General features: G+C 38.1%; 1 protein-coding gene across 4 annotated transcripts in view; it reads left to right on the forward strand.

Moving 5' to 3' along the window:
* Nucleotides 1-13,892, forward strand: part of PREX2 (phosphatidylinositol-3,4,5-trisphosphate dependent Rac exchange factor 2) — a 283,235-nt gene that overhangs the window by 90,004 nt on the left and 179,339 nt on the right. For all 4 annotated transcript variants that reach the window (XM_005563489.5, XM_045398356.3, XM_065519321.2 and 1 more), the window contains exons 9-11: nt 4,975-5,124; nt 7,824-7,968; nt 12,662-12,762. In XM_005563489.5, the coding sequence (XP_005563546.1) occupies nt 4,975-5,124; nt 7,824-7,968; nt 12,662-12,762 (396 nt within the window). The remainder of the gene's footprint in view (nt 1-4,974; nt 5,125-7,823; nt 7,969-12,661; nt 12,763-13,892) is intronic.

The following is a 13,892-nucleotide window of genomic DNA, read 5'->3' on the forward strand; positions in this document are numbered from 1 at the left end:
GCATCTGTGGCCAAATTTCCATGCAACCGTTCTTCAGATTTCAACTCTCAGTGAATCTAAGTAATTCTTTGAAGATTCTTTCTGGGACTACTAGTTTGATCATGATGCTCTAAAGAAAATTCAGCTTAAAGGCAATAGTAGGAAAGCTATTGAACTTCCTGGAATTAATTTTCATAGTAATTTTTATAGTGCATGCCTGAAAAGCCATTCAGAAAGTAGTACCAGATCATTAGTATTCTCTCTTATGCACCAGTTTATTTCTATGGTTGGACAGAGGGTGAGAATGTTGACCTTTAGAAAATGTGGTCTGTAGTTCAGTGTTGGGCATACCATAGATTTCAATACATTCGTCAAATTTGAATTGGATAAGATGAAAATTTTTTATTCTTAAGGTGTTCTTTGAAAGTAAGTCAATTAAAACAATTTAGCTCTCCCTTTAGATATAAATACTTGAGACTATTTTAATATATTGAATACATTATTTTTATAAAATTAAATTGTGCTTATTAAAGAAACTTTGGAAACTGCAGAAAAATATAAAGGCAAAAAACGTTAGATAATAATGTCATACGAAGACAAATACATAAGACTATATACAAAATATTTCCTGCAATTTTCCTTTTCATGCACAGATTTAAAAATACTTGAAAATGTGAACTTTATAATTTTGTATCCTTTTTTGCTTAAATCGAGTACCTGTATTATCTTAATGATCATCATCTTTATCTTCATGCCTTATCACCAAAAATAGTATTTATTGTTGCATACCAGTCTACTGACTAGATAAACCAGTTACTTTCACAACTGTAGTATTGTTGCGTAAGCTGGATTGAATATGTTCTTAATTAAAAAGTAACAATGGCTTAACAAATGTTGAAAAGAATATAAGAATATAATAGTTTTTTAAAAATACATTTTCAATGTTATTAATTTAACAGAATATATTTGGGAATTCAGAAAAGTCAAGGGATGAACTACTTTTTAGATTTTTAAAAGGAAAAGTCAATTAGAATCTTTTTTTTTTTTTTTTTTTTTTTTGCCCAAAATAATATCATATGCTATCTGGGATGCTGGAAATTTATTCAAAAATTTTTTCTCAATGTTAAATATTTATGAACAAATTACAAGTTTGAAAGTTTCCCTTAGAAATTTATGAATTCACAGTGTTGATCTCCAGGACAAGGATTGAATACATTATTTAGACATCAGTTTCTTGATGTTTTCGATAACATAGTCTGGCAATTTCTTCTGTTTCTTAACCTTTTTATAATACTTGGATATTTTCCATCTCATTGAAATGCAAATTTATTGAAAGAATACTGGCACGTCCACTGAGATTTATAGTGTATCAGTTTTGGAAAAATCCCATGTAATTATATGAAACTGTACTGAAATAAGAGCAAGGAATTTGCAAACTGTATAGCTTCAAGTAATTAGTGACTTGTTCAGGTCTGTCCCTTGGATTTTTCTGTTTTTGGAAGAAATCTGTGACTAAAGACTGTTGAATTTGGATATTCAACATTTAAGGAATGGCAGTTTAAAATCTATTCTTCCTATAAAATTAACATTTTAGATCCATTGAAGCTTGGAAATTCCTGCGTTTGCCATTTAATAAATTATTTATTCTTTCACTTAAATTTTTTAAGCCAAATTCTGACTAAGTACAAAGCAAAGCTGGACTTTTTAATGACTTTAGTGAGGGTGTTCTTTATGGATAAGTTTAATTTTTATTTTGAAGTATGAAGATGTTGGACAATGTACTATGATTAAAATTGTGAAGCTATTTTTATGTCTCTGTAGCTTTTGAAAAAAATGAGAAGCAATTGCTTATTTTGTATAACATTTGGTAATTTTGATGCTATTATGAAGTATGTATACTACATTTTGAGGCCTGTGGTGTGTATATTCAATTGTATATGTGTGTTAGTGTATGTGCATATATATGTTTAAAATTACTTATGATTTTTAAAATTGGTGTGATAGAAATTAGCTAGCATATAAACTTTAAAAAGGAACATTATTTCTTAACGTAAAATTATTTGACACAAGCTGTTCTTTTAAAATATTAGTGCAGCAATTAAGCTGTTATTTGAGACAGTGGATGTATTAGTCCATTCTTGCACTGCTATAACTGCCTGAGATTGTGTAATTTATAAAGAAAAGAGAATTAATTGGATGATGGTTCTGTGGGCTGTATAGTTCATGTGGCTGGGGAGGCCTCAGCGTACTTAAAATCATGGTGAGAAGTGAAGGGGAAACTGGCACATCTTCCTAGCCGGAGCATGAGAGAGGGGCGGGGGAGGTTCTGTACACTTTTAAACAACCAGATCTCACGATAACTCACTCACTATCGTGAGAACAGCACCAAAGGGGAAATTCTTCCCCAGTATCCAATCTCCTCCCACCAGGCTTCAGCTCCAACTTTGGGGATTACAATTTGACATGAGATTTGCACAGGAACACAGACCCAAACCATATTAGTAGATTTTACAGTCAGCTAATGATCTTGGTTTCTGTACATTGAGACAGTAGCCACATGTGATCAATCACATGCTCACTTATCTGATTCCGAGTTGAATTATGTGCTTTCCAAAAGAAATGTGTATGCACAGGCTCAATTGGTCAGGCCAGGCTTCAATGGAGGAGATGGGTCCACTTTCAAGAGGAGTAAGAATCTGTGAGGCAGAGAGGAGTGTGGGGTAGCTTGATGAGAAACTCAGCCTGGGAAATACATAAGTATTCACAGGACAACCAGGAAAGCAGCAGACGAGAAAAGCATGGTGGGAAGGCATTAGAACAGAGTGGAAAACAGAAGGAGTTAGACAGAGTTGAGTTAGTTTGGGAAGAATCTTTAAAGCAAAGTCCACATGTAGTTTTGACTTGATTCAGTGGTGAGACACCCAATGGGTGGCTTTTGAGCTAAGAAGTGGCCTGATGAAAAATATTTGAGGGAGGGCCAGCAGGGTGTGTAGAGGCCAGTGACCAGACTCACTCCAGGAAAGAAAGGAAGGAAAACCCCCTGTTATAGAGATGGCTGGCCCTGGGGTACACCTGTGTGGTGTCAGGAGCATGACCCAGATGATTTTGGCATGTGAACCTGTGTTCCCTGTGCTCTGTGGGAGGGCTACACTGTGTTCATTTTGGAGTGAGTCCAGTGTTTATGACTGTAGGCTGCATTTGGCTACTGTGGTTTTCTTTATCTAGAGTAATGGTTAAAGGTGTAGTAACCTGAGTGGCCATGTGGGATCTTTTAAGCTGCAGGTGCCAGGTTCACTTAGCTAATCATAGCCTGACTTAATAGAGAGAAGACAGCCTGAAAAAAAGCTTGGGCTTGTTTGTGATTCTGGTCTTGTTAGGTCACAAGTGATTAGGGTTGGGGGACAGTTCTAAACTTGTAGAATTTGAGAATTTCTGAATTTTTTCCCACCAGTTTATCATAATTTCTCAGCTGGTTATTTTTATAGATATTAAGGAGGAATTGCACTGTAATTATGAAGTAATATTCTTATTTTCCTACTAATGCTCATGAATACTTATCTGACATGAATTATGAAGTTCTCTTACTTTGTGTAGGATCGGAACATGAATTAAACACACGAAGGTAACAATAGTACAAAAAATCTTTTTAAAAATCGCTTGTAATTTTTTGGGAGGGAAGGATCTGCCAGTTTAAATCTCTATATTATCAGAAGTCATTACTGATTATTCATGTATTATGGCACCTATAGAAAATACAGACTAATGTCTAATATCATCCTATTTTGACTCAAAAGTAATCTGGAACCTTTTAATACTCCACAACTGAACAGCATCATTTGATAATGGATTTGTGGTATTATTAGTCTGACCTCATATAATGTGTAGTGATTTTGGAGCTAGTGAAAAAGACTATGGGAACCAGATTTTGGGAGAATGAGTGCCAAGCACATTTGTTTCTACTCAAAAGCTTCATAAAATAGATCATCTGAGAAGAAAAGAACAAAACAAGAAAAGTACCACAAAGTCATTTTCTAAACCACCTTTAACTTTGTTATGGCTTACCTCCTCAACACTGGCCTTTGCTGCTGAATGACTTTCAGGAGAGACACATGAAAAGGGTCACTTTAATTGGTACAGGTGCTGACTCAGGCCTCTGTCATAGGTTTTTCCATCTTGGAATCTTTGCTTTGCAGGGACTGTCGTGCCAGTAAAGGTCGTTTGCAAGTTATGTCACTATTCTCTACCTGCTGTTAGACAGAGAACTACTCTATAGAGTTTGCTGTTGACATTTTCAAACCCAGCATGACAGTTTATCCAAAATTGTGGTGAGGTATCAAAAAAGACAATTAAATGTAAATTTATCTTCAAAAATTTTTCCATAAGTTTCTATTTATGTTACATAAATGTAATGAAATGGGTTTAAAGAGTGTATGTCTCGACCATGTACAGTGATAATGCTTTGGCATTTGTATGTTTCCATTTATTGCAGTTTTAGGTAATTACACTCTTAGTGTGTTCCATTGGCCAATCCTTAGTGTGCAGTTCATTAAATAATAGAAAATTGTTCCGTGGGACATAAATTGTCTCTGAAACCTAGAATGCTATTTCAAAAAAATATTAGAAAGATAAAATAAATAGACATCTTGAATGTTTGAGAAGAAAATACCTTGCATGTTATTCTTTTATTACTTTAGAAACTTTGACAATATTTTTTAGCATGGAGCATATAAGTGCTAATTAGTTTGTAGTGTTTAGTTTCATGTAATGTATTAACACTGCGAGCTAGAAAAGTTCCATTATTAAGCACTGACTGCCTGCAATATAAATGCATTCTTAAAATTTTTAAATGTGTACGTTTTTCAAAATGCATATATAAAGCAAAGATATGTTGAACAATTCAGTGGTTTTGGAACTTTTATGTATTGAATGATAGTGTTGATATAATAATATTGCGTATTACATTTTATTCATTTGCCTTTACCCATTAATTTACAGCTGATTTCCATAGCAGTGGACACATTGTTGTTAATGGATGGAAGATACATAACACAGCAAAAAATAAATGGTTTGTTTGTATGGCAAAAACACCTGAAGAGAAGCATGAATGGTTTGAAGCTATTTTGAAAGAAAGAGAACGGCGGAAAGGTGGGTGTATGAATTGGGCACTATTATACTTAGCGAAGATTCTAACTTAGCATAGGAGTAGATAATGGGAAATCATGAGAAAGTAGAAAGGTATATGATGGTTGCTTGTTGGGCTGGTGCAAAAATTATTGCGGTTTTGACATTGAAAGCAATTACTTCTGCACCAACCTAATACTATGTGACGTGAGCCTCATACTTATTTGATAAAAGATTTATTTGATACTTACAAAATTGTTATGTAATACTTATATAGTTAGCAAAATAATTATGTTATGGCTGGTAGTGTCTTTTAAATAGTTTTTTAAAATGGAAAATTTGTTCAATTTTCTTTTCATTTTATTCTTGGCATTTCTAAAGCAGCATTACCAAATTTTTCTTTAAGTGACAAGCTTCAGTAACATAATGCAGTGTTGTAAAGCTTCCAATTGTTCTCTGTATACTTAACAGAACATTAAAATTTCTTAGACCTAATATGTTAGATTCCTAATTATAGATTAAAGCACTCTGGATTTATACAAACTTTTAAAAATTGTTAGGTCTATGAATATAATACAATGTAACCCAATTAGTTGTTTGTTCATATGAGGAGGCCTATCTCGAATTTGTGTTATGCTTTTAGAAAAATTTACAAAAGGAATTTGGCCTGGCTATATTTACCAGTGTGAAGTTTATCTGCAAAAAGGCATATTTCTATAATTCAGCTCAGAAATAGAAATGCTTGTATTTCTACTAATTAACAACTGATTTCTTAATTAAGAAGCATGACATTGTTGATTACTTCTGGAGACCCAAGAATAAAACACCTCATTTGTAATGAAATTTCAGAACACAAAGAACTCTTTCTTCCGTCTTCAGATGTTTTCCCCTGAAGAATATGCAAGGTTGCTACCTTGATTGAAATATTCATGGTACATACTTGTAGAATTTCCAAAGCGTTTTCAAATACTCCTTTGGTTGATCCTGGATGAAGAACCAGATAGAAAATTTTAAAACAAAGTTTATGAATATGTGACTGACTCTAAGTTTTATTGAACGTAGCAGTGAATTCAAATAGCAAACAAATAGTTAAAAGGTGAATCAAGCTTTCAATCAAGTTGAACCTTTTTTGTTTTTTTAAGCGTGACTATGATTCACCCAAGACAAAAAATAAATAAATAAAAATAAAACCCCCCAAACAAGTGAAAAAGCACATTCTCTAAAACTGCTTATGATCTTTATCTTTATATTTATCTTTATTAGACTCCATTCTTAAGGTATTATTTTTGAATAAAGACAGATGTTAATGGCTCCAGCATTGTCAAAAATAAAGGTCTGGTAGGAAATTTTGCAGCTAGACGACTAAAAATAATACAAGTATTTCTCCTTCTTCTGCAACAGCTCCTCATCAGTCCTGATTAAGCGCCAGTGTTCCTAGGATTTTAGCTTGGCACTGTTTTTCTCTAACTAGATTCCTCGTCTTGGTTATCTGTTCCCATCAGATTAACTTCCACTTATACACTGCCGATTTGTTAAACTTTATGTCCAGCCTTGCCCTCTCCCCTGGGCATGCTCATGTTTTCACCTGAGTCCTGGACTCCCACCTGAATGTCCACACTACGCATACCCAGTCCTCCCCTGGGCATGCTCATGTTTTCACCTGAGTCCCGGACTCCCACCTGAATGTCTACACTACGCATACTCGGTACCCACCGAACTCCTGGTTACTTGGATGCCTTTGCCCAATATGCCTCCCTGCATCCATTCAGTCACTCTTGTCAGAAGCCCGGAAGGCATCTGATTTCTTCTCTTTATTCCATGCCCACATTTAACCAATATCTTATCAATAGCGCCTCCTAACTATTTCTCAACTTCATCCTCTTTGCCCTATGGCCCCTACCCTTATTCGCAGTGAGTTGAACTTCCTTGAACTTTTGAGGTTTCTCCTAACAGTGTCCCTCTTTTAAAATATTTCCCTCTTCAGTTTGTTCCCCATACTGTCCTCTGAGCTTTGTTTCCAAAGCAACACAACTTTCTTTCCCGCACTACCCTACCTTGCTCCTCCCACTGGTTAAAACACTTAGCTGCGTGCCCAATACCTAAGGAATGAAACAAATTGAAACTGCAGGTTGAGCAAGGATCTTGGCTATCCTACCAGCCCATCTCCTGTCTTTTCTCTTACAACCCATAGCTCTGGACCTCCATGTTGCTTCAAATGAGTTAGCTCTGCTTTCTCTAGAAACCCCCATTCATACCTGTGCATTCAAGACAGGTCCCTTCTGTGAAACCTTTCTTAACATTTCTCAGGGAGAGGTGAGGTAGCCTGAGTATGCCTCCATTATATCACATTTTTTTTTTTTTCCCACCAGAACTGTCTCTATGACTACTCTGTCCAGTTCTGCTGATCTAAACCTGAGCAAGGGTGCCTGGTCCAGGACTCAATGGAGGCTGAGACTCAGCTGCTCTTCTTATTCCTCTGGCCAAAGCTTTATGCCTTTGGGGCACAATTTGCATGAAGGTGACATATATCCTGGAAGCCCTGCCTTGCAGGTCTCCCTAGCCCCTGAGCTTCTTGAACACCAGGGCACTATTATACAGGGGTCTGTATCCACAACCCCCAGCACATGGTAGACCTACAACAAATGCTTGCTTAATGAAGGCACAACTGAATGAATGAATGAAGAGAATTTTCAGTTACCTCTCCTTTCTCTCATTTTTGATAGGTTTAAAATTAGGAATGGAGCAAGATACCTGGGTAATGATCTCTGAACAGGGTGAGAAACTTTATAAAATGATGTGCAGACAAGGAAATCTGATCAAAGACAGAAAAAGAAAACTGACTACGTTCCCTAAATGCTTTCTTGGAAGGTAGGGTTGGGAGTTTGGGTGCATGACTTTCTTTTACATTCTCATTATCTCACCTGTTAACTTTCCTTCAATTAGTTTTCCTTTAAAAATATTCCCTTTGGCATTTCTGAAAACTTCTTTACAGTTGCCATTTCCTGGGCTGTAGCAGGATGAACGAATGGACAGAGAGCCAGGATCATGACCAGGAAACTTAAGGCATCTGTCCATTCATTATTGACTTCTCAGATTTCTGATATGTCATGATCCCAGGGGAAAGGGAGGTTGGGTCCAGGCAAGGAGTGATAGGCAGGTAGGTTTGCCTGCAGGAGACAGGATGACTGGTTGGGCACGGGCATGTTTATAGGGCCTGAAAGTCAGAATCAGAAAGAGAAGATAAGAGACAGTCTGAACTACCAGTTAATTTAGAATTTAGGCAGCTGGACTCAGGATAAAGGGTGTAGGTGAAGAGTCTGAAAATGTGGGTCATGTGAAGAGACAGGCAGTGAGCAATAGGCAGAGAGGTCACTTTGGTTTTTAGATTAGAGCAGAGTGACTGAGTGTTGTTTGGTTCCTTTGCACAGCATAAAGTGGGATTCCTTGACTGGTTTAATGAGTGCAGGACCAGAAAGAAGGTTAGCTGCCTTCAGGTAGCTCTTTTTAGGCCAGCCTCTGTGCTGACTTCTTCCTATACATTATTTCTAATGCTGGAATACATACTTAGGTAGGAGTTAAATCCCATTATACTTTTTTGAAGATACAGAAACTATGGATCAGGGAGCTTAACAATTTCATATTGTTAGTGGATAGCAACACCCAAGTTTATAAAGTAGGCTGGAGTGATAGTTTACAGTCTAGACTGTCATCAAACTTATCTATTCAGCTCCTAGTAGTACCACCAATTTGTTGTGTGATTTGGGATGGTTAAGTTTCCATTTGCTCTGAAAACGTGGAGATGATGGTAGAGTTTACCTACAGTAGGATGTCTTTTTAACCAGCGATGGGAACACACAACATAATCATAGGCTACCTCTGCCTCCCTCATATGGTTTGGCTGTGTCCCCACCCAAATCTCATCTTGAGTTATAATCCAAGTTGTAATCCCCACATGCCAGGGGAGGCATCTAGTGGGAAGTGATGGGATCATGGGGGTGGTTTCCCCCATGCTGTTCTCATGATAGTGAGTGAGTTCTCATGACATCTGATGGTTTTATAAAGGGTTCTTCCTCCTTCACTTGCCTTCTCTCACCTGCTGCCATGTAAGGTGTGCCTGCATCCCCTTCTGCCATGATTGTAAGTGTCCTGAAGCTTTCCCAGCCATGCAGAACTGTGAATCAATTAAATTTCTTTTCTTTATAAATTACCCAATCTTGGGTATTTATTTATAGTAGTGTGAGAATGGACTAATACACCCAGTCTCAGGGAAGTTCTTTACAGCAGTGTGAAAAAGAGCTAATACACTTCCCAACCCCCAACTCAGAAATCTATAGGCCAGGAAAACCTCTGCCTGCAGAGCAGCGTCTGGCTTTCTTCTTCCCTGGGAGTAATCCTCCCAGCAGGCTACACATCTGCCAGTGAGCTATACTGTTGCTTGTAGGTACCCCTTAGGTGGTAGTAGCTCTCGTGCAAGGGAAAGAGAAGATGTGAGTTTATCTTGGCATAGAAGCCCTGTGCAGCAAAACGACAGTATCTCTTGTACCCACCCCATGGGCATAACTTTCAGGGTCCTCACTGGGATATGACCACTTGCAAAAGAGTGACTTCAAGTTATGGCTTCCCACTAGGTTTTTATAGATATGCAAATTAGCCACCAGGGGTCATTTTTACCATTGCAATGCTGCCTAGTTTAGCAGTTGACACACTACCTTCATCAGGTGTCTAAGGGAGCATAGCTATGATAGAAAGTTAGCCCAGGGCCAAATTTGTTCTTATTGAAGAAGAATAGATTTTGCTAACCCTTCACTCACGCTGTGTCCTATGGGAATAGTGCAAGTTCGTTGTGATGCTATATGAAGCTTCTCCCAGAGCACCTGATAGGTAGGAGAGACTCAGTAAATGTTAGGTTATTGTGGCCTTTTCCATAACAGCACACTACTGCTGCTTACAGTGCAAGTTTGAGATAATTTCTGCGTGGATCATTGTCCTTTAGCAGAGTGTTGATGGAATTTCCCCATTCCCTCAGTAGGTCCAATGATAAAGCCACTCATTGGGTTCCTTTACTCTTGACCTCTCGCTCTTAAAAATGTTTCCAGTTTATAGCAATATTTAAAGTGGCTTTTTCCCTCATTGTAATTGGACATTTTCAGGAATCTAGTGCCATCAGACTAGAGAATTATGCCTTAGCTACATAACAACCATCTCAACCCACTTGTCAACCACTGAGTTAGTAAAGCTCACTATGTGCCAGGCCCCGTGCTGAGTTCCTGACATCTGTCATCTCATTTAATCCTTTGGCTGCACTATGACATTGACATTCTTTTTTTTTTTTTTTTGAGGTAGAGTCTCACTCTGTCACCCAGGCCGGAGTGCAGTGGCATGATCTTGGCTCACTGCAAACTCTGCCTCCCGGGTTCAAGTGATTCTCCAGCCTCAGCCTCCCGAGTAGCTGGGATTACAGGTGCATGCCACCACAACTGGCTAATTTTTTTTTATTTTTAGTATAGACAGGATTTCACCATATTGGCCAGACTAGTCTCGAACTCCTGACCTCAAATGATCCACCTGCCTCGGCCTCCCAAAATGCTGGGATTGCAGGCATGAGCCACTGTACCTGGCACGACATTCTTAATATTATCTCTATGTTAATAATGAAGAAGCTGAGGTTTAAAGAGCTAAATTCATGAACTCATGGTCATGCAGGTAGTGGAAACAGAAACAGGATTTGAGTCCCCATGGTCTTATGGCAAAGTACATGATATTAACTGCTACACTTTGTTTCACCTTTTCGTATATTTTTCTTTTGAATTTGTTATGCAGCAATAGAAAAGCAATGGTTTTGAATGGTTCTTATTTAATAAAAGAATAAAATTTTTTTAACTTTTTCTGCCTTATTTTTGTAGTCTAGACAACCCATTTTTAGAATTTTATATCCCTCAATTATTTGACATTAGTCATTTTTCTTGCTTTTGTTTATGAAATTAATGAAGAAATAATTTCCTGATGCAGTCCATAGCTTTGTCTCTCTAACCAAAAAAAGAAAGCCAATCTACAACAAATTCAATCATTTATATAAAAGTTCAAATGTTAGACTTTTAAAACATGAGCAACATAATATTTTTTATTTGTAAAATGTCTCTGTATTTAGTGTTCCCTTAATGATACCATGGGACCATTTTTTTTGGTTTTTAATCGCTATCTAGCTGAGGCTCTCCTAAGTGATACAAAACATCATCCTTATTATCTGTGATGCCTGGGGCTGCCCTGCAGTGGTGACAGATGTAACCTATAATCCACTGTGGCCTTCACAGCTGCAGCAGTGTGTGGTAGACAGTTCTGATGGATGGTTCTGTGCTGAAGTATTCCTTATGATGACAGATGAGATACAATAATGAATTTACCAAGTAATTTCACATTTTCAAAACAATGTAGTAAAACTTTTATATGTCTTTTGGTGTACATTAGTTTTCTATTGCTGTATGACAAATGAACACATACTTAGCAGCTTAAAACAACACCAGTCAGAAGTCCAAGAGAACTCAAGTGAGTTCTCTGCTTAGAGTTTCATGACCACAAAATCAAGGTGCTGGCCAGACGGGGCTCTTATCTTGAGGCTCTGGGGAAAAGTTCCCTTCCAAGCTTACTCAGGTGGTTGTCAGGATTCAGCTCCTCGAGGCTGCAAGAATGAAGTCCTTGTTTCCTTGTTGTCAGCCAAGGGTTGCTCTCAGCTTCTGCAGGCTGCGTGTCTTGGTAACAGGTCCTCTCCATCTTCAGAGCTGGCAGTGGCACATTGAATCTTTCTAATGCTTTTAATTTCTCTGACTTCCTCTCATGCCACTAGCCTGAGAAAACTCTGCTTCAAAGGGTTCCACTCCCTGAATCAGGCCCACTGGGATAATTTACATATTTTAAAGTCTACTGACTTGGGGTTTTAATTACATATGCAAAAATCCCTTCAGAGCAGTACCTAGATCAGAATTTAATTGAAAAGCCAAGGGGAGGGAATCTTGGTATGGTAGGAGGGCAGTGAGAGGATTTCTGTAGAATCCTACCTATCACACGGTACATGCAGTTTTGTTTTGTTCTTCCTTCCTGGATCTTTAAACTCACTGGTTCTCTGTGCCTGGGAACCACATTAAAGACAGTTTACCTCTTTATATTAAGTTATTACTACTCTATTCAGTGCTGACTTTAGCTATCTTTAGGATCTGTTGCAATCCTTTAGTCCCATATTTGCCTTTATGTTAATGCTAACCTTTTAATTAAAGCTACTCTAAAATTTCCACTTTGTGTTTATTAGAGACCTCAACAAGTTGAACAGTTTAAAACTAAGTATAGTTTAGTAATGTCTGAATGTACAGACATAGGTTTTCTAGAATAGAGTTCAACTTAAATGGCTGTAGGCCTTACATATGTGAAAAAATAATCTGTTGAAATGTGTTGCAAATATTCCTTTATATTTTGAGATTCCTTTCATCATTGCTTCATGACTGGATGGTATGGAAAGACTTGCTGAGGAAAAAATTAACCATTTAGCTTTTTCACTGGCTTTCTGTTGCAGCGAATTTGTGTCATGGCTGTTGGAAATTGGAGAGATTCACAGGCCTGAGGAAGGTGTGCACTTGGGACAAGCATTATTAGAAAATGGAATCATTCACCATGGTAATTACTTTATTAATTACTTGTTTAATACATTTATTCACCATATGTATCTTAATCCCATTCATCAGTTTAGTCTACAATTCCCCACATTAGGATGCTTATTGTTTTTAACAACATTTTTAGTACCTAATATGTGTAGAACAGTGTTTCAGGGAGTGTGGGTTTATGGGGCTATCTTTGTGAACCTTAAAATGAAGAGCTTCAATACAGGCAAATGTTAGAAAATAGAGAAGTGGGATTTTGGAGGAAGGCATGGTTACTTCTATAGTAATTAGAGTATTTGGGAGTGCTTCATGGAGGACAGGACATGACAGTGATGCTGGGCATTGCAGAATGAATAGAATTCTGCCAGGGACTGCAGGGCAGAGGGGCAGTCCACCTGGAGGAAATAACAGCACTCCAGCACAGTGGTGGGTGAGTTTGTGTGGGGACCAGCACAGAGCCTCACGTGGGTCCATGGATGAACATACTGGCGAGGGGAGGTGTGGCAAAAAGGCAGGCAGAGCCTGGATTCCAGAAGATCTGAAGTCTGCTATGGCATTTGGGCTTATTCTGAGGGGGCCAGGAGCTGATGAATGCTTTTAAGCAGAGCCATGATCAGAACTCGGGTCCACAGCTATGAGATGCAGCAGCATGGAGCCTGAAGTGGAGAGGTTCAAGACTGCAAAGCACCAGGCCCCACAGGGGGCCCTGCTGCACCCAGGGGTGGCAGTACAAGGGCTTTGGCAGGTCTGTATCCATGGGCATGAAAAAACCCATGGGGAGATTCTGGCAAAGCTAAAATACCATATTTTATAACTCTTTGGATGTGGGTGATGAAGAATGAAGAGAGAGATTAGAGTATTCTGAGCCTTCTTCTCTGAACGACTGAGATAACGAATTCAGGAGGAGGAGCAGGGTTGAAAGAGAAGATGCAGGCTTTGCTATGGTCTGTGTCAGACAGCCAGTGGGGAGTGACCAGCAAGCGACTGAGAATGTGGGGTGAAGCTCAGGATAGAAATAAGGTGAGAGACATATTTGGAATCATTTCAAGGGAGTACTAGACTCCTGGGAATACTGACAATGAACAAACAGACAAAAACCAAGAAAGCAGTGTTGATGGGACTCAGGACAGAGGCTTAAAGAATTTC

The sequence above is a fragment of the Macaca fascicularis genome, chromosome 8, assembly GCF_037993035.2.
Source record: "Macaca fascicularis isolate 582-1 chromosome 8, T2T-MFA8v1.1".
Taxonomy (NCBI): Eukaryota; Metazoa; Chordata; class Mammalia; order Primates; family Cercopithecidae; genus Macaca; species Macaca fascicularis.